This window comes from Poecilia formosa, unplaced genomic scaffold (genome assembly GCF_000485575.1).
Source record: "Poecilia formosa unplaced genomic scaffold, Poecilia_formosa-5.1.2 Scaffold170, whole genome shotgun sequence".
NCBI lineage: Eukaryota > Metazoa > Chordata > Actinopteri > Cyprinodontiformes > Poeciliidae > Poecilia > Poecilia formosa.
The window spans coordinates 458,392-479,518 of record NW_006800109.1 but is presented as its reverse complement, the minus strand read 5'-3'; the positions used below and the strand labels follow the sequence as shown (position 1 = coordinate 479,518).

Sequence of the window (21,127 nt, the reverse complement as noted above, 5' to 3'; positions counted from 1 at the left end):
AAAGGATAATTTTTGTCTCTTTTCTTTAAACAGAGATTGGAAAATATGTCCAAGATTTGCACAAATAAAGAATATTCACTGTCACACATATTAACATTGTGTAACAGATTTTTAACTATTTGGTATTAAGATATTTTTAAATATATGTATATCTGAATCTAAAGAACCAGTCGTTTGAATGTGTCACGTGTCAGACAGGACCAATCTGAACCGCCCACCTGATTCACGGAGCCGTTAGGAATCGTCCGCCCGCCGCGCCGGTTGATAAATGGTGCGCACCCCGCTTCCTCCTCTCTCATCAGAAACAGGCAGGTAATCAGCAGCACACCTCTTCAACATCCAGACGAGTTGGTTTTCTCCCTGAAGCTAAGCTTCTCCTGTTAGCTTCCAGAGTGGATTTTCAATTTCTGCAGCTTTTCCATTTCCAGGGAAAATGGAAAAGTCTCCTTTTAGCCTAAATTAGCGCTGCTCGTTAACAGAACGTAGTTCTGTGGTCAACGATTGAAGATGAATCCAATGCGCATGCGTGATTGAAACCACCTGAAACCACCTTGAGAGATGAATAAAGGCAAATCTATATGTAGTTATTGTCTTTGTTGATGATACATATGTAAATGCAAAAGCTTATTTAGCAATTAGAAATAAAATTTGGTTTGAAAAAAAAAAGTAAATCTTTCTCAGTTTTTTTTGTCTCAATTAGGTAGCAAACTGCTGGTATTCATAAATAAATTGTTGTAATTGTTAATTAACGGTTATTAAAGGGACACATAAGACTAAAATGGATTTATAAACAGAGCCGGAAACCTTTGTGTCCATTTTAAGCCGCCATCTTGTGAGTGTAAAAGCAAAGCAAAGGGGAGATTGTTTGAGAATCAGTTGTCCTAAAAACTATTGATTCTGATTCGTTATTTTTCAAAATAACGTTTATCTGTATTATAGATGTTTTATCATTTTTTATACTTTATTTGGGGAAGAAAACACATTTTTGTTTTTCTACTGTTTCTGTTTTTGGTGTTGAGATGTTTTTAAAGTCTTTTGTGGATAAACTTTTTCCAAATGATATTCATGATTTTAACAAAACAATTCAAATGAAAAATCATTAAAAAAATCAAACGTCAAACTTTTGATGATACAACAAACGTAAACAGTAAAAAATGATTTGTGTCACCAACACTGGCTCTGTATTTACTTGGTATTGGATTGATACCAAAACTTCATAACATATAAATTATGTCATTTTAATTTGATTTTAGCTGAGAGAATAAACAAGCAGCATCGGTGAATTAAAATGAATTTATCTGCATTGACACAGCTACGCTCCATTCACCAGGACAAAAGGAGCGTGAAGTAATCCAGCATCCATATGCAGAAGTTCTGATATTTTACTGAATATCCCAACTCAGTAAAACATATTTAATCTCCCTCAATCAACACAAACAGTAAACAAGACAAGGTCATGAAATCCCGTGCAAAAAGATCGTTTTGGTAAATACAGCCTGAAGGAATGATTGACATCTTCATATCAACTAAACAGTCAATTAAATGAAAATATCCCCTGAAAAGAGAGGAGTAGACCAGCAACTGGGAACACAATCAATTCACAGCAGCCTTTCGCTTTATGGCCAAGTAAACAGGAAGAGCTGCAAAAACCAACACACCACATGCACCTTGAACACAACCCCATAGCCGCCAAACGCAAAAACGGAAAACAGAGCAGCAAGAAAACTCTTCAGCATGAGCCAGTCACCATCAGCACAGCATAAACAGAAAACTCACCAAGTAACTTCAGTTTCTAATGCAAATATCTCAGTACACTTGGAATAAACCTAAAATGACTTACAGATAACTTCTCAGCAAGATATAAGAGCTTGTTTAAATTCTTTAATGTTGGTGAAAAAAAATAGTTCCACTGGCACTTATAACACAGAAAAATGTCTTTTATAAGTGAAATAATCTGGCAGTTGTTCCTATATCTTGGTGAAACATTTCTAGTAAGTTATTTTAAGTATAACAAGATATTTGCACTTGAAACTAGACAAAAACACTTGGTGAGATTTCGTGTTTTTCCAGTGAGCTGCTCTCATTTCTTCTCGCAGTACGACTTGTACTTGTTGCAGGCCTTCTGCAGATCTTTAATGAAGCTTGGAACCCCGCTCTGGAAGAAGTAAAAACAAAACAAAAACACACATTAGCTCAGAAGATGAGCCAAAAAGACCCACCTAGAAGGGGAACCAATGACGTCAGTCTACAACACACCAGTAAACAAAACCCCAGCAGAATCGTAAAGCAAGGGGAGAAATGAGTCCCAGAGAGTCGGCAGGAAAAACCAAATGTCTGAACATGCAGATAGTTGCAGAGATGTGAGAACTGCTTTACTTTCATTTATAAGATTCTGGAAAATGCTTTAATTAAAGTAACTTAAAGGGGAAAAAACACCTGGTGAGTCATCTCCAAAAACAACACATCTCATTTTGCAGGTTTTCAACATAATTTCTGTGCTTTGTTTAGACCGTTTTGAACATGACTGCCCTCACCTTCGCTGCCCAGTTCACCAGCCAGGTCGGGATCATACCGCCAGGATTATCAAAGTAGTTCATGAACACTGAAACACAGCACAAGATTAGTCCTCACATGAGGGTTTCACCTGCTAACGGCTAAAACATTAAGCTGATCACACTAAGAAAAGAAATGTAACCCTCCAACAGTCAGAAGGTGGTTTCCAGTGAACTGAAACTAGTGGAGGTGCTGATCTCCCTCTCGGAGCAAAGACGTTGTGCTTCCCAGCTAATATCGGATTATTACGGTAATTTCACCCCCACTGTAGCAGGAAATTAATCTGAGCGATTCTTTTAATAGACGATAAATTGTGAAAATAACTTGCTACATATTGAAAGTTTCAGTTGTTATGGATAAATGGGCAAATATATATTTACTCACTGGACATTTAAAAATAATTAAAATAAGCAAAAACATCCAGGCGGAGATTTTAAATTTAGGACATTAAGGATTAAATATAAGTGGCCTCAGAAACAAGCCTTGTGGAACACCAAGAATAATTTTTGTTTTAGATTTTCTTTCTTGTAGAATAGATTTTATTAATTATAGGGGCCCGAGAAAGCAGCCTGGGGGAACTCCAGAAGTAATCTGTTAAGAAGCAATAATATTTTCTGTAACATTTAAGTTCTAGAATGTGTGTATGTGATCCTTTTGTTTGTGAAATGTTTGTTACCTTTTGGGTGTGTCCTTGTAGCAGCCATCTTGGAACCTACCAAAGAGGAGGCCCGCCTCAAACCCAGCTCTTTTATAGAAAGGCCCATGTTTGCTGGACTTTGATTGGCTGGGCAGTTAATTGAGAAGGTGGGGACAACAATATATAAGGGGACTGTTGGCTGAGCCAAGGAGAGGGAGAAAGCTTGAGAGTCTGAAGCAGAGAGATTGAAAGCTAAGAGACTGATGGGAAAGATGTCATTTTGTCTTGTCCGTGAGCTATGCTGTGCTGAAGGAGGCCTAATAAACCACCTTTGTTTATGCTACAGCCAGCTTTGAGGAGTTTTTCTTCCACACCACACCTCTCAGTGTAACATAATCATTGTTTACTTATATTTTCTCTTGTAAAGTATCACAGTTTTTATTCTATAATTAATCAAATTATTAATCCAGAATCAGATTTTCATCAGCTTTGTTGCATATTAATCAGCTGTTGGTCACCTTTAGTGCCGCCGGCTCCGTTGCTCTCCATGGCGACGCTCTGCTTGTAGTCGGTCACCCTCAGAGCGGAGCTCGTCTCTGGACACGCCGTCTCCGGCGAGCTTCTGGCCAGGATCACAAAGATCTTTCTGCCATTTATGTCCAGGTCTCTCCGCTCCCTTACGTAAACATACTGAGGTCAGAGCAGTCAGGGAACATGGATGTTAAGATTGCATGAAATCGTCATAACTACAAAGTAACGAATAAAAATGGAAAGGAAGTCGTCTGTTTTTGAGAACTAAAGGATACGTCTCTGTTTTTCAGAGGAAACGGGTATTTCACTTCCCAGTAAATCGCTGTTTGTCCATCGAAATCCTTCACATAGAGCTCTGACAAAAAAATAACAAAAAGCTTCATAAAGCAGCACTGAAAGCAGTAATTTCCCAGCAGCAGTTTAATTTATATCTTTTTCTCAGGAACATTTTGCTTCCATGACTTTCCATTTTATCTTCCTCTGTAAGTCAACCATTTCATTTTCATGTACCAAACTATATCAGTTTATTTGTTATAACCATTAATAATGTAATACTTAGAAGCAGTTTTTGTTGAGTAATTTGCCGTTTTTCCATTATTTTTTGCAGTTTGTGGTAAAAACAACATCCTCAAACATTTGTCAAAGTTCTAAACATTCGGCCTTGATGTTAGAGTTTTGCTTCCCAAACTGACCCAAATATTCAGAAGATTTCCAGCTGAATCTTCCTGTTAGTCATGGAGGCTCAAATAAACACAGCTGCATATTTTACAGACATAACTTTAACCTTCTGATGGCTTTTACTGCAACACATAAAACAAGACAGACACATCTCAAAACTACAAAATGAACACATCAACTTTAAAAGTGTTTTCTAAAAGCTGTTAAACAAGAACATAGAAAGCAAAACTAATCTAATTATTTCTAATATTTCAAACAATAAGCAGCTGCTGTGCAGAACCTGAAAGGAGTGGTGAGGTCTGGATGCAATCTGGGACATTCTCTGTGTCCTCTACTGCTAAAACGATTAATCATGATAAATCGATTATTCAAACAATTGTCAACTAATTTAGCAACCAGTTAATTGTTAACTGGAGTATTCTGACTCAAAAAAGAACAACATACTCACAACCGTGAGAACAAAAAATAAATACATTTTGCATTTAACATAAAAGAAAAATCTTTATCTGTAAATATTTGTACCAGTGGCAGTTTTGGCTTCACCTGGTTCAAATTACTGTTATATATATATATATATATATATATATATATATATATATATATATTCTTTTAAGCACATTTTGCTCTCAATTTATTAGTCATTAATGCAAAAATCAATAAACAAATTATGTTATTGCATTGTTTATTTGCAACTTTTGATGCATTTCTAATTAGAGATGCACAGATCCTATTTTACTATCTGTATCAGTCCATTTTTGACCAAGCTTGTGAGTTACTGGTGTATTTAAATGAGCTGTGCTGGTGCAGCGTTATCAAATACATTTGACATTCAGTTAATTTATGTCTGTGTTTAAAAAGAAACACGTTTAAGTCAATTCAGAACTCTTTCTGTATTGGATCAGTATCAGCCGATACTAAACCTCAGATATCGATAAAGGTATCAGAAGTGGAAAAGTGGATGGGTGTATTCCTAAAAGGCTTATATGAAAAATCTGCACAATGCAGCTACTCTTTTAGCTGATTAATCATCAGAATAATCGATAACTAAAACACCTGACCCAGTTTCAGTATCTGATGTGTTTCTGCCTGTTTTAACCACTTTGCCTCATCGCCGGTCTGTAGCTCAACCAAACTACATCCACACTGGACCATTCCTTCCTTTCTGGATGGAACCGACCAATACCAGCTGCAGCGAACATGTTACCTGCTTGGTGCTGCAGATGTGCATGAAACCCAAAACAAAAATCTGAGTTTTCCAAAGACATTCTAAAATAACAAAGGCGTGTGAACTTGTCTTTTTACCTTTCACATAACTGTCCCATTGTTTCCGATACATCAGGTCCATGTAGACGTCTGCACAGAGTTCTGGGTCGCAGCTGTCCAGCGCTCCATAAACTTTGTACTCATAAAGTCCAGTTTCCTGCAACCAGCAAAAGGAAGGTGTGTCTTCACTCCTTCTCTCTCCCGCACCGGCAGAGTTATTGGATTTACTTCAACAGGTTTTAATAAACATTACTATAGAATAAATAATACTGCCCCTTAACGACTTGAAATTGGGCCTCTGTCTCTTTAAAAACTCCTGCTCTTTCTGAAACTCTACTTTCAGGAAGTTATCACATCTATTAACCATTTAGAGCACAAATGTCAAAGTCCAGTCCTGAAGGGCCGCCGTCCTGCAGTTTTTAGATGTGCCACAGGTACAAAACACTGGAATGAAATGGCTTCATTACCTCCTCCTTGTGTAGATTGGTTCTCCGGAGTCCTGCTAATGACCTAATTATTCTATTCAGGTGGTGCAGCAGAGGCACATCTAAAAGTTGCAAGACACTGGCCCTTGAGGACTGGAGTTCGACACCCCTGGTTTAGAAACATTTTTACCAGTGTTGCACTGAGTGATGAGCAGTGATGAGTTCAGCAGATCCGCTGATGTTTGCTAATTGCTGCTGGTTAGTCTGAAGGAGCTGAGTGGCCAGCAGGAGGTTCACCAAGGCGTTTTGGACAGCTGAAAGGTTGCCTTGGGAGATTAAAGCAACATAACATTATGCCATGGTCTAAAGCTTTAAAAAGGGTTGGATTTACACCCTTTTAAAATGATTTCATTTTTCCATGCTTAGTTTCAGTTCCCAATGACCTGCTTTTCCAGTTCTGGTAAAAATTTCCAGTCTCCTGAAGGCTGCAGAGAACCTGCTGAGGTGGTTTCTGAGTAAATCAACAAGCTCTCGCTCAGTTCCGGATTTTTCCGCCTCTGGCCGCTAGGACATCCCAGGTGAAGTATTATTAATAAAACAAAATAATAATAAAAAAATCTATTTTTGTTTCAAGAGGCCAGGGCTGAGCGGTATTCATGTGCGTTATTTACACACCTGCTGCAGGTTCTGCAGAGGTTCTGTTCAGTCGGACCGGCTCGGTTCTGCCTACCCGGTCGTAACGCCGGTGGATCTGGACCCCCATCGCCTCGGTGAAGAGTTCCCATCCGTCCAGCTGCGGCTCGTCCAGCTCCTGCCAGGCGCTCTGGAACTCCTCATCCCCGAACTGCAGCGACATGACGGCGGATCGGCTCCTCTGACAGCGGCCGCCAGCTGACCGAGCTGCCTGGCCGGACACAAACTCACAGCTTCCGCTTAGAAATACCAAAATTAAAGACTGGACACAGTCACGACTCTGCGCAAAGTTTGTATGGTAAAAAGTCAAGAACTGATCAAATGATCAATCATTTCATATTTAAAAATGACATCACCAGACGAGCCAAAATATCAATAATTCATATAGGTAACAAAAACAAAAACAAACAAACAAAAAAAAAACAGACAAAATATTTTTTTCCAAATCAGTTTCTTTCAATATAAAACTTATGAAACAGGTGTGTCTGTGTCAGGTGAATTAATGGTTAAAACGTGTTTGTTTTTCATTCAGTGGGTAGAAATCCAGAAATCTTACTCGTGTAAGAGTAGAGATACTTTATAATAAAATTATTCAAGTACAAGTTAAAAGCACAGTAGTAGAAATACTCCTAAACGTACATCTTTAAAAAAAAAAAAAAGACTTAAGTAGGCTAAATTTAAATCAGTAAATGTAACTTGTTACCGCCCAACACTGGACACTATGATTTCTTTAGTTTTTAATTTATTCAGTAATTTACACAAGGTGAATATAAACAAATTATACACAACAATTTAATGATATTGCATAATAATATTTTTCTAAAGTAAAATGAAGATAAAACTAGGAAATTAGTAAATAAGAAGTATTTATATCCATGTTTTGGAAAGTCTGCTTACTTGTTAGTCACTGACATGCTCTATAAAAGACAAATAAATAAATAAATAATAACAAGAACAATAGTTTTGCTAAAGAATCTGTGTCCCGCATTCTAGTATTAAGGAAAGTTGAGTGGAAGGAAGAAATATTGTAAGGACAAACAAATAAAATGTTCATAAGAAACGGGGAATACTTTAGACAATATTTGAATTAAATTGAATGAGTTTTAATTGTCAACATTTTCTTTCTTTTTTGAAACTGAATTTAGCAAAAATTTTGGAGTTCCAGTTCAGAACAATGTGTCCAAAAATCTAACTAAACTTAATATATTTACTTAAATAAAATTAATTTGATTACTTGTTAAAATTTATCTCAATTTTTTAAAGTTGTTTTTTCCAAACAACTTAAAGGCGGAGTAATTTTAAACTTCTGTACTTTATTAATATGATAAAACATCAGATTTAATTTCAAGATGTTTGACTTTCAAATTGAACAAATATAACGAAATCAGATCTTTTTTCTCTCTTTTTTTTTACATTTTGGCTGTTTTAGACGGCTATGATTTATCTTATTTTGAAAATCTCAACCGGAAGTGTTTCCCTGATCACAGTGAACTTGACGCAGTCATCGATACTTGACACGGTCCGCCTCGGTGAGGATGGCAGTTCGCCTCCCAGGCTTTTTTACTCAGGACTACAGGAGAGTCCAGACTGCAGCCCGAACCGAACCAGCCAGAACACTTTATGACCCACTTTGCTTCCGAAACAAGCGACTTTTACTGCAGCGGTTCGGAAACTTGGTGTTGGAATAACTCATGAGGTAACAAATACTTTTAATTTTTCTAATTTCAACTAATTTAATTAATCTTGAAATGATTTTATGCCGCCTTCAGTAGATTTAATTCCACTTTTCTGTATTTAATTTGGTGAATATAATCTGGCTTGATGGATTTATTTAGATGTTTCTGAGGATTATCTATTCATTTAGTTGCTTTTCTTGCGAATTATCGCTATGTAAATAAAGGAAGTTGAATTTGTAAGTTAATCTATGGGATAATAAAGGTTTAACTCATTTCAGGTCCCTTGTTGCTACATCATTTTAACCCGATTTAATCTTCTGAAACTTTCCTTTTTGATTTCTTTAATTTTAGCTTGGATGGTAACAAATCACACTAAATAATTAACTCTACAAATTTATTCAAGGAAATGTAAATGTTTGGTTTTTACTTCTGCAGCAAACTTAACCACCAGCAGCAGTTTTATTATATAAAAGCAAAAGGCTCCTGTTTGTTCCTCAAATAAGTAAAATAACGACCAGCCTGCAGTTTCAGAGGATTTTATGAGATTTTTTTTCACTGAAGTTTTTAATGTTTGTATGCATAGATTGATTCCATCTCTTTAAGATCTGAAATTTAAACAGGGTCCACTATGCACAAAATTCCCAACAGTCATTAAAAATAGTTTTTAATATCTTATCTATTCAATTAATGCACCTTGTTGCAGTTTTAATATTTCTAGAAATTACTTGAGAACACCAAGAACATTCATTCATTGTTTATAACATTGTAGCAAACAAGAAATAAATCTATGCAACATTTTACAAGTGGAAAAAAATCTTAGAAATTAAGTTTTCAGTTATCTGATCAAATAACTTCATTTCCTCACAACATTTCACAGAAAGAAAGTTGATTTTGTTTCTGCTGAACAATTTGTTGATTTTGTCCGCATGTTTTGATCCTCGTCCTACTGAAAGACCGAACAGTGAAACACGTTTAAGTTTCTTCTACCTCCAGATTTTTATGTTAAGAAATGTTCATGTGTTTGTGATGGTCGGTAAGAAATGGGATGTGCTGGTTTCCATCAAAGCCGATAAAATGTCTAATTTTTAATATGATGTTTAAAGTATTTTTAATCAGTTAATACATCGGTTGTCTGAGGAAGTGATATTGGTGTGTGATTTCAGACATGAACCTTCAGAGACACTTAAAGACAGTTAGAAATTCAGCCTTTTATTACCTGAAGAATATTTCTAGGATTAAAGGACTAATGTCCTGGCAAGATAAACTAGATCATGTGTTTATCTTCAGTTGCATTGGTTACTGCAGCAGTGTTTTTACAGGTCTGTCTAAAAAATCCTCCAGCTGCAGCTGATCCAGAATACTGCTGCTGGAGTTCTGACTAAAACCAAGAAGATAGAGCAGATAGACTTCAACATACTGGTAGTTTATAAATCTCTGAACGGCATAGCACCACAATACATTAAAGATCTGCTGCTGTTGTATCAACATTTCAGCCCTCTCAGGTCTTCTGGTTCTGCTCTGGATCCCCAGAACCAGAACCAAAGATGGAGAAGTAGCATTTGATTGATCTGATAAAATGTTCAATAATTTCACTGAACTCTGATCCAGAACCGCACTGCAATCTGGGGGATGTAGGCAATGGAAAGGCTTTTAGTCGCTCAACCTCTCAGCCAGCTTGGTTTTAGGAATACACTAACTCACTCACCTAGCAACTCACTCATTCTTTGGTTACCTAGCAACTCATTCCTTGGTTTCTTAGCAACAACTTGTTGAGCCACTTGTGCGGCAGCAGTTTCAGGTTTCGCTGCCGTGCCTTCTAATTGCTTAAAAATAAAAAAACAGCAGCATGAACTGAAAACTGTTGATAAAACAGGAAAGATCATGCCACCAGTTTGGCAAAAAAATAAATCAATAATTATCTATATTGATTGATATGAAATGCTTATGTTGTTTGTCATGCATATCGTTCAGCCTAAGAGGACTGACATTGGGGATTTGATGAGAAAATGATAATTTTTGATGAGATAATTTTTGATGAGAAAATGATAATTCAGACAGCTGACACTGGACCTTAACTTGGACAAAATGTTTTGTGAATCTCTGGTGTGGACACTTTCTGGTTCTGAGTTGTTTTCTGAGTTGTTTTACTTTCAGAGACATGAACAAATTAAGTCATTATTACTGATTTTCTGTTCCCTCTGTGTCCCTCCCTCTTCAACGGGATGCTTAATACTAACAAACAGAAATCTGTCACCTAGTTTAGACAAAAATCAAACATTTCAGCCACATGCTGGAATGTGAAGGAACTTCAGCTTTAACCCAAAGACTGACGCTGAACCTGAGGTCCAGTATCAGCAGTGAAAAAACAAACCTCCACGAAAGCTTCCTACATGCAGTGACTGTTCTGGGATAAGAAAGATGAACTCCAGCAGCATCTGGCTGTGATGAAGCAACTTGTTTGTCCCTCAGTGTCTGAATCCCGGCTTCGCGTTGGGAAAACACACAGGCGGGAGAAAGAAGGGGACGGTTGTGAAACTGCTTGTGATTTCAGAGCTTCTTGCGTTTCAGCGAGCGCTCCGTATCCCGCGCTCTCCAGGGAATGTCTCAGCTCGTGTCGGGCTGAGCGGACCTGCGTCATTCTCCCCTGACTGGGCTGAGAGGCGGCCTGGATTGTGCAAAGAGGTTACATTGGTTTATTGAAGCAGTGTGTGGTGGTCAGAGTGGGCTGGCGAATTGTGAAATGTGATGTGGAAATCAAACCAGAAACATCTGCTTCAGTCTCGTTTCTTCTGCGTTGAGCAACTAAACTTGACCTTTTGACCAGGGCTGAAACGATTTATCCAATTAATCATGATTATAGAAATAATTGTCATCTAACTTAATAATTGTTACCTGAAGATACAGACTAAAATTCATTTCCTGAAAGAACAATAAATGAACCTCCAATTAAGCACCTTTGGCTATCTATCTATTAACCAAAAGTATAAACAGATTAGTACGCAGTATTTGTTTTTAGCTGCAGATGCATCCTTTGCTACAAATGACCAAGCATACACAAAAGAATTGCTATTATTATGTCAGGCAATAACAGTTTTATTTTTTAATTTTAAAAAGTTAATTTAATTATTTTCTTATTTGCATCTTTTAATATATTTCTAATATTGTGTAAAAACAAAAATAAGTTAAATGGAAATCCTGCAGAACATGCCAATTTATTTTTAGCCAATTAATCAATTACTGCAATAACCATTAGTGGGTATGCATGATTTCTCCTGCATATGGGTGCTGTGGTAGTGGGGGCGCCAAAACAAAGGCATAAAAATTACCTTTATCTGTTTGTGTGTTTGAAAATGATGCGATCTGCGGTTGCATTCACACCAGACCTGTTTAGTTCACTTTAATTGAACTGAAGTTCATTTGTCTTGGAAGCCCGGCTCTTTTGGTGAGGTGTGAATACATGTATTCACACCTCACCAAAAGAGCCGAAAAATGCATGTATGCATTTTTGTTTGCATTTTGTGAAGCAGCAAGTTGCACTCAGTGTCCTCTTTAGAGGTTTTTGTGTCATTTCCTTCTATGGTTCTTGGTGCAGCGCCCCCACAGGCGAGGAGGTGAACAGGTTTTCAATTAGTTTGGATCATTTGACTCAGTAAAAAAGTGTGAAAGTGAATCACAGCAGCTGAAAATGTAGCAAATGTTGCAATTCTGGTCTCCAAACTAGGGAAGTCTATCAGACTATCAGATGTGAAAAAACCCTAAAACAGAGTCACACCGCAGTGTCCACACACACCTCAGAATGTAAAAGGTTGTGCGCTGATATTATCGATATTTTCGATTGATTTTGGATCAATCCAAACCTCTTCTGGTTTGCTTACTGGTTGGTTTGTCTCTCCTCAGACTGGGAACCCAGAGCGCCGCAGTGAGGAGCCAACTGTAGTCGGTTCATCCTAATCCTGCGATGCCAGACGAACCCAACAAGGACGCAATGAAGACGCCAGCGACCTCTGAGAAGCCCAAAGCCACCGAGCAACCACCAGTCGCCATGACGACATTGAACATCCCCCTGGTGAACGAGGTCCAGCTGACGGCAGCCACCGGCGGCGCGGAGCTCTCCTGCTACCGCTGCACCGTCCCGTTCGGTGTGGTGGTCCTCATCGCCGGCATAGTGGTCACCGCCGTGGCGTACAGCTTCAACTCTCACGGATCCACCATCTCCTACTTCGGGTTGGTGCTGCTGTCGGCCGGGCTGGTGCTGCTGGCGTCCAGCGCCGTCTGCTGGAGGGTGCGGCTGGAGCGGAAGAAGGAGAGGCGGCGGGAGAGTCAAACCGCCCTGGTCACCAACCGGAGGAGCATTTTCACATGAACCCGCCAAACTCTCTGGGACGTTATCAGGCATCATCGCAGCGTTTCCGACCTGCAAAAGCTCAGACGCTGCGGGCTTTGAAGACACTGGCAGGGGTTTATTTGTCAAACAGACGACGAGCATCTGGAGTGCTGGGAACACAGCCAGGAGGAACGAAACCCAATTAAACTGAATTACCACTGTGCACAGCAGTGGAGAGGAAGTCCTGCATTAATCCGCTGCTGCTTGGGGCGGCTGATTGCAACAGGAAGGATTGTGGGGAAAGAAAAAACAGCCCAGAATGGAGGACGGAAACGGGAAAATCCAGAATCATAATAATGTACATGATATTCTGGAGAAAACTATTTAACCTTTCATGTATTTTCTCCTGAAGAACTTTAATCCTCCACATCGTTTTTGATAATAAACTTTATGTAGCAAAGTTTGAACTTATCTTCATGGTCTACTATGTAAACTCTTGAAGTTACTGCATGTATAACAAGATGAGTTTCAATAAAGCCACTGATTCTCCAACATGGTGCAGATTTCAGAAACAACTGATAGAAATAATAATGTTTATGGATATTTCTTTGCTTTCTGGTTGTTTTCTGATGGAAAATAGTAATAAAATTGACCTAAAATGGTGAAATGGAACAGTTCAAACATAAATGTCACCATTTGATGAGCTGTACCTTGATAGGTCATAAAAATTTATATACAAGACAATAATAAAAAGGAAAATATAACACTACAGGTTGCTTTCTAGTCACAGAAAGCAACCTGTAATCACTGGCACACACAAACACACACACACACACACACACACACACACACACACATACACACACACACACACACAATAATTATATCTGAACTGTTTTGTTTTTCTAAGAAATAATTTGATTCAGCAAGCTACAGGAGTTTGTTTTGAGTCAATAATAATTGAATATTGATCAAAAAGTGCTAATTAAATTGGCTTATTTTTTTCACTCATAACAAGAAATTTCCCAGAAGTGAAATAATCTGCAAGTGGAGCTCGAAGTTTTTCATAAATATTAAGGATAGTTAAGTTAATAATACTAACTTAACTACTTGTAAGTTAGTTTTGTCTTATTTCAAGTGTACTAAGATGTTTGTACTAGAAACTAGATCACAAATACTTGCTTAGTGTTGTTTATTGATTTTGAGAGGGAAAACTTTCATTGTTATGCGATTATCAATATATTAGTTCAAAATGGTCTCATAACAACATTATTATTGTTTACCACAATAGCTACTTGGACATTTTACGGAAAGATTTTTTGTTGCCATCAGTGTAACAGATGATGGCAGAAACAAGTCCACCCTCATCTCCTCACCCTCCTCCACTTCTTCTTCTGTGATGGAAACAGTGTTTAATTCAAGCCTGTTTCTTAAAATCCACAACCAAATTCCCCACAACAACAAAACTTTACATTTTTCCCATGTAATCTGCCAATTGTACAAATACTTTTTCGTCAATATCAGGGAATTATTGACTTTAAAAAGCTTCAAAATCTTTCTGAAGAGTCCGTTTTGTCCAATATTTGGACTAGAAACTGGAATAACAATTCTTGGTATGATTTTGTGTTTTTGCAGAGTACCCTTTATGTCTTACATAACAGTATTTGCTGACTCATTGCTTTCCCTTTACAGAAGTTTATTCGTTTACAGTTTTTTACTTTATTTTGTCTCCAACACTGAAAGGAAGCTGAACACTTCGGTTTGACCCTATTGGTTTTAAAATAGCCCGGACAGGGAAGTATATTTATAGGCAGCATTTGCGTTGCTATGCATCCGAGTGACACCAGACACTACAACTGAAAGGTTTCCTTGCGTCAGAGGAGACCCTACAACACACGGTGTCACTTCTGGGAGCTCACCACCCCTCCGGCGCGCGGATCGCTAACACATTTATGGGACACGCGATGCTTGGAGGGCGTCTGCTGCCCGGCTGCTCGGGTTCAGAGGAAGCCAGCCCGAAGCTGGAAAAATGGAGAGACTTGATATGAGGTTTGACAGGTGCTTGCCGTCAGCGTCTTTAGCCTCATTACGCGGGCTCCTGCAGGGTCTGCGTGCGTCACTTTTTGTGCCTCACGTGGTTGTCATTCCAGCCAGGGCCGCGCTGCCTGCTGGAGGAGTTCATCAACAAACAGGAGGGAATCTGGAGGAGGAAAGTCCCCACAACGGAAGATATCCACTTACTAATGAAGCACGTTTAATACATGCAGATGCAACATAGACCAACGACACATAGCAACGACACATCTACACATATGACTTCTACTTATTTTTGACACAAATGGAACCCCATAACACTAAGATCACAAATGTTCGGTTGTGCCAGAATGGATCGATAAACCAGATAAAGCACATGTGTCAAACTCAAGGGTCAAATCCTGTTTCTTGTTTAATGAAATTGCAAAATTGTGTTTCTTTCGACATCAGTGGAATATTAGCTGCATTTCCATTACAAGTGTACATGTGCTGATATTCTGCTAATGTCATAAAAAAATAACCATTTCCCAATTCCAGAGTTTCCATTAAATAAGGAAAATGATCAAAATCACATGAATAAGTTCGTTCCAGCAGTGAGTAATTAAAGAGCATGATGCTACATCACCATCCTACCACACGTCTTTTTCTCTTTAACCAGCAGGTTCTTGATCAAGTTTTCATTGCACTTTTGCAAAACCAATTTCAAAATGCCAAAGAAAAAACATCTCATCCTTGCACATAAAACTTTTAATCCAAAAAACACGTTTTTCTTTTTTTCAGAATTGGTATGTTTCTATTAAGCAAATTTATTTTTGAAGTGTCAAATTGTGCAATTATATGGTCAGTGGAAATGCAGTTACTGACAAAGTTTTGCACACATTTTAATGAAAACACAACTAGATGTTATGCAGAAGATTCTGCTAATGAACGTTTCACCAAAGATTCAAATTTACAAAGAATTCATGTATGTTTCATGCATGTTTTTTGGATGAAAATCCACATTTAGTTTCAGTCTGGTTCTATTTTTCAACCAGTAAATCTACTGTTGAAATCTGACAGAATAAGGGTTAAAACAAGGCCAGCAGAAAATGGCAAAAATGTAAAAATACATGTTCACTACACCAGTCTTCAGCTTTTAACCTTTTCTCTATAAAATCAGCATCACAAAACAAAACAAAAAACCGCTGACTGCACAAAGATCTATGCTCACCCAGTGGAAAATATGAGTCTAGGAGGACTGAAACTGTCACATTTCTGCAAGGCATATAAATAATACATAAACATCACACTTCAGGGTTGCACAGAACCTTTATCTGCAGGGCAGAAACGGCAAACAGCCGCGTGAAACTCCAGCCTGCAGCACAGCCGACTGCACATTGCTGAAATTCTCCACAATTAAACATAATGAGCTGAGCTCTTGCATGAAACAGCTGTGCAGTCTGGAGCTAAAGCGGGTCAAACGGACCTGATCCGACGGCTCCCTGACCAGCTGGCGGGACCGGCGTAACCCAGACGACGGTCTGGCTGATAAATGTTCTGACTGAACTGATCCACAAACACTCTCCAAGACGATAAACAACTGAGAGACATTCAGCATCATTTAAGGTTCTACTTCCTGCAATCAGCAGAAAATCTCTTTACTTTTAACTTTTATTTTAACTATTTGCCATTTGTCCAATTTCTGTTAGAAATATCTTTACACTCTTGAATTAAGACCAAAATAACTTAAAATGAACTTTTCAGCGAGACATAGAAGCTTGTTTTATGTCTGTTATTCCTCCATACTGATTAAAAAGTTGTTTCACTTATAACAAGACATTTTCCCAAGTTATAAGTGAAATAATCTACCAATGGAAATAGTATTTTTTTCCTCAAGTGTAAATAATTATTAACTAAAACAAGCGCCTCCAGCTGAAAAGTTGCTTGTAGATTACTTTTCTCTTATTTGAAGTGTACCAAGATATTTACACTAGAAACTAAACCAAAAATTCTTGGTAAGGTTTTATGTTTTGCAGTGCAGCTGCTGTTGATGTTTGCTATGTTTGGGGTAATAACATTCAACCCCAAGACACACGAGGACAAGAATTATGCCACAAAAAAGTCAATTCACATAAGATTCCCTTTTAAAATGCCCCAAAGATGATTTAAAAACACAAAAAATAAAACAAATGTCTTGTCAGAATCCATTTTGCAGCTATGGTTCTTTTAATAAAAATGTTGTCAGTGTTTGAAATGATCTAATTGTTTATTAAATCGGATCTTAGATTTCATTCACGGCTGTTTTATTAAAGTCCGGTTTGATGTGGACCAAAAAGCGAACTCTGGCCGCCTACAAACCTAGATCTGGGTTTGATTAAAATGAACTCTGGTGGTGTTTGAATCTGGAGATGGCTTCAAAAGCAGGAATTGGACTACAGCGCAGGGAATTCTGGGTAAATACAACCAAAAACAAACGTGCTATTCCAGCGCTGGCTGGAGAAATGGCTTATGATCTTTTACCAAGCACAAAAGACATTTTTGTTATCATTTTAAAACTTTTTTCTATGAAAATATTTTCTAAATGAATGAATTACTTCAGTTTTAGTGTTGAAGTGCTTTTGTTACCTGTGACGTCAGGCTCTTAATTATAATAATCTCACAGCATCTGCTGCATTTCCCTCATCTGAACTCTGATTTGACACGACGCCGCCCAGCGAGAGGAAGTCCAGAATCAGAGGAGGCCATAAAATTGAGCCAAACCGAGTCTTTAAACTCTCCTCCGAGTCACGCAGCAGCTCAACTCCTTCCTGCAGGGAGAGGTGTGTCCGCCCCGCCAGCCTTTGGTTTGTTAGGATTGCAGCAGAGATTTTATGAACTGAAGAGTCTGAGGCAGAGAGAGAAAACTTCTGCTGCAAACCGAGTAATGAGATGCACATTTCGAGGGGAACCAGCGGCAGTTTTGCTTCAAGACGGGCCAAGAGGGAGAAAGTCAAAAGCTTGAGTGGACCTTTGTCCTAATTTTCCAGAAACATTACGTGCATTTCGACGCTAAAACATCTGCGGGTCACAAAAGGTGTGAGAAGCAGAGCAGCACACACACTTTTTCTGATCCTTTCATGTGCTGCCAGAGGTTCCTGGAGTGGCTGCTGTGCTGGTTGTTCAAAGTCCCAGAGGTTCTGGTAAAACCCCCGTTTCACCACATGATCAAGACAAACCTCTTCCAGGCTGTTTCCTCCCTTTTTAATGATGAGTCCCACTTCAACAAGACAACTGTCACAAATTCAAATCCCCTTTGTTTCACTCTGCAAAGGCTCCAACCAAACTGGACAAAACTTCTCAGATTTACAGCAGACGACTTTGAAAATGATTAAAAAGATTATAAAAACACAAGAGAAAGAAAAACGTATAAGGTGAATAAATGAGCAGACTGCAAAAACACAAAATATCAACAAGTAGTTTTGGTCTAGATTCTAGTGCAAATATCTAGTTCCTCTGAAAGATTATTTCACTTATAACATGGGAAGATGTCCCATTATAAGTGGAAATAAAAACTTTTTAACTATATTCAAGAAGTATTTACTCAAAACAAGATCCTTTACCTCTTTCCAAGAAATTACTCAAGAGTAAAATAGTATTTGGTGAAAAGTAACTAAAGTACTGAGTAGCTGATCAAATTATCAATCATTTAATATTTAAAATTTGTAAAATGTAAAGTTAAAAATTGAAATTTTAGTATTTTAAGACCCAAAATGACAAAAATTCATATAAGTAACAAAAAACAACAAAATTAGGCAAAATTATTTTTTTTCCAAATCAATTTTTTAAATAAAAAACTTTAAGAAAAACTGCAGGTGTGTGTCTGTCTGGTGAATCTTTGGTTAAAACATGTTTGTTTTTCATTCAGTAGGTAGAGAATAAAGAAATTTTACTCAATTAAGAGTAGAAATACTTTATAATAAAAGTAAAAGTATAAAGTAAAAAGTACAACATTGTAAAATTATTCCTAAAAGTAATTTTTTTTTTTCCAAAAAAAGAGAAAAAGATACTTAAGTAAATGTAACTCTGTGCTTTAGATTACAGATGTGACTGTTTATAGTGAACCTAACAGGAGCGGTGAGACAAAAACAGATATTTGTTCATCTAACCAACAACAGAAAACATGTGAAACTCACAGAGAAATGACCTACATGTGCAACTTGTAAAATCTGCTTTGATGCATGTTTATGAAGGTTTGGGAGCTTTTTAACCTTTTCTTTCCGTTCTGGACTGAATCACGTTCAGCCTTTCTGGCTGGCAGATGGGCGCTCTGAATGCTGAACAACATCTGAATCATCTTTGTGGAGTTTGAGCTTGTGGGGAGCTACAGACCCTGATTCTCTCCACCAGGGGAACGAAAAAGAACAAAAGGAAACCTGACACCCAGAGTTCAGCCTCATGATGCATCAAAGTTCATTACATCCGTATGTTTCTGCAGTAAATATTGGAAAACATTCTTTAACTTTTCTGTCCTCATGTGTTCGGTTTGTGTTCTTCGTCTGCGCTCAGGCTCTCCTGGGTTATGGAACAAGGATCCAGCTCTTTCTGTCACAATAAATATAAATCAATTAATCGCTTGATAAATTAAAACAAGCTCAATAATTTCCATTTGCATAATTTATTGTTTTTTCTCTTCCTACCAAAAGTGGATGACAAAAGTCTTCAGTTTGGTGCTTTGGTCTCATCGAGCCCTTTGTTTACAGAGACTTTATCATTCATTTTATTTGTTGTTTCTGTTGTTTTGTTCATTTTATTTTGGATATTTAAAATGTCTTTCAGTTCCAGTGTTAAATGTTCATGAAAATTTAAAGTTTAATGATATTTGAGAATGCATTCTTTCATTATTATTATGTCATTATAGTACTTGAAAATGATCTCAAAACAACAATATTATCGTTTATCGCAATAACTACTGGGACAAAACTTGTCATTGTGACAGGGCTAATTGTGACATTTTTAAAGTTTTGCTTGGTTTGATGGTAAATAAAATAAAACCATTGAGATGAAACTTTGTTAAAAGAAATCTAACATCAGATATTTAAAGAACCAGTTATATTGTCCATGTTAGTGAAGCTTCAGAAGCTAATTAAACATAAAGTACACGTTACATTACTTCTTCTTTGGTGTTGGCAGTTTTGCAGCTCCACCTTGCATAGTTAATTTTTTTTATGGATGGAGGAATTTCTAGAAAGTTTGCATTCACCTAAAGCACCAAAATGTCACAGTTATCATAAAGTTTATATCAAAGAAGAGAGAATCCTGCTGTTCTTGTTTCTGTGATTTATTACAAACATTCCTAGATTAGTAAATAAGCAGCATTATGTGAACGGCCCTGGAGGAAATATAAAGGTGTGTCTGATTCACCCAGAGGTCATCTGACAGAGTGATGTCATGGGAGGGAACTTCTTCTTTTCCTTTTCATCCGAACAACTCGTGAAGTTTCCACAGTCCCTCCGCCCCTCAGCCATTACTCACTGTCACAAATAAAACCGAAACGTGAAGGAAACCTTTCCAAAGAGCTTTTAGACAAACACTTTCACAGAATCATTTCAGATCTGAATGATAAACCACTTTGTTTTTCATCTCATGTCCCAGTTTCATGCATTCACACCAGCTATGTTTAGTCCGCTTTAATCAAACTCTTTCTCGTTTGTCTAGAAAACCCGGTTCGTTTGTGGAGGCATGAATGCGTAACTCTGAAAAAAGCGCCTAAAATCCAAGCAGAGCAGAGCAGAAACCGCCCCAAAGAAAGGAAGAGGACTACCGCGCAGGGCATTCTGGGTAAATACAACCAAAACAAACATGCTAGCTTAGCGCTAGCAGGAGGCCACAGACAAAAGAGAAATCCGCCACCGCTAAAATTGACGCTACTCTATTTTTGTTTACATTTCGTGAAAGAGGAAGTTGCGCTCATTTCTTCTTTGAAGGCTTTCGTGTCGTTTCCTCCTGTGGTTCTCGCTGCAGCGCCCTCACAGGGGAGGAGAGGAACAGGTTTCTCAATTAGTTTGGATGGTTTCATACAGGAGTGCCCAAACTTTTTGAGAGCAAGATCTTCTTTTTCTGTCACCAGCCACCTGAGATCTACCTCATCACACAAAGACATAAAAATTGCAAATTAAACTCTATTGACTTATTTTATATGCGAATATACATCAGTTATAGCAGAAATAATAAAGTGACAGAAAACAAAGTAATTATAATTGGACTATAGTCCAATTTTGTCGTTTATTGAATGTTCAGAAACTACAGCAGGTGTAATGAGCCACAGCAAAGATAAACAAAGATAAACAAAGATAAA

At 37.8% G+C, this 21,127-nt stretch overlaps 2 protein-coding genes and 1 long non-coding RNA gene across 4 annotated transcripts; 2 read left to right on the top strand and 1 right to left on the bottom strand.

The window, feature by feature from the left end:
- Positions 1–1,224: 1,224 nt before the first annotated feature.
- Positions 1,225–7,015, bottom strand: pctp (phosphatidylcholine transfer protein). Of its 2 annotated transcripts, none has more exons than XM_007564994.2 (6): positions 6,818–7,015; positions 5,702–5,819; positions 3,997–4,076; positions 3,709–3,880; positions 2,535–2,602; positions 1,225–2,155 (listed from the first exon to the last, which is right to left on the bottom strand). In XM_007564994.2, the coding sequence occupies exons 1-6, from the start codon at positions 6,941–6,943 to the stop codon at positions 2,081–2,083; spliced, it is 639 nt and encodes a 212-aa protein (XP_007565056.1). In that variant the 5' UTR covers positions 6,944–7,015; the 3' UTR covers positions 1,225–2,080. The 2 variants fall into 2 exon arrangements, with proteins under 2 accessions (XP_007565056.1, XP_016533431.1); XM_016677945.1 differs by having other exon boundaries at positions 6,763–6,849.
- LOC103146897 (uncharacterized) lies at positions 6,318–6,862 on the top strand. The gene is made up of 3 exons (XR_477194.2): positions 6,318–6,408; positions 6,514–6,665; positions 6,772–6,862. It is a non-coding gene; the product is annotated as an uncharacterized LOC103146897 (long non-coding RNA).
- Positions 7,016–8,291: 1,276 nt separating the features above from the next.
- Positions 8,292–13,532, top strand: tmem100a (transmembrane protein 100a). Its single transcript, XM_007564993.2, has 2 exons — positions 8,292–8,476; positions 12,354–13,532. Exon 2 carries the CDS (start codon positions 12,415–12,417, stop codon positions 12,817–12,819), a length of 405 nt encoding a protein of 134 aa, XP_007565055.1. The 5' UTR covers positions 8,292–8,476; positions 12,354–12,414; the 3' UTR covers positions 12,820–13,532.
- The last annotated feature ends 7,595 nt before the right edge of the window (positions 13,533–21,127 follow it).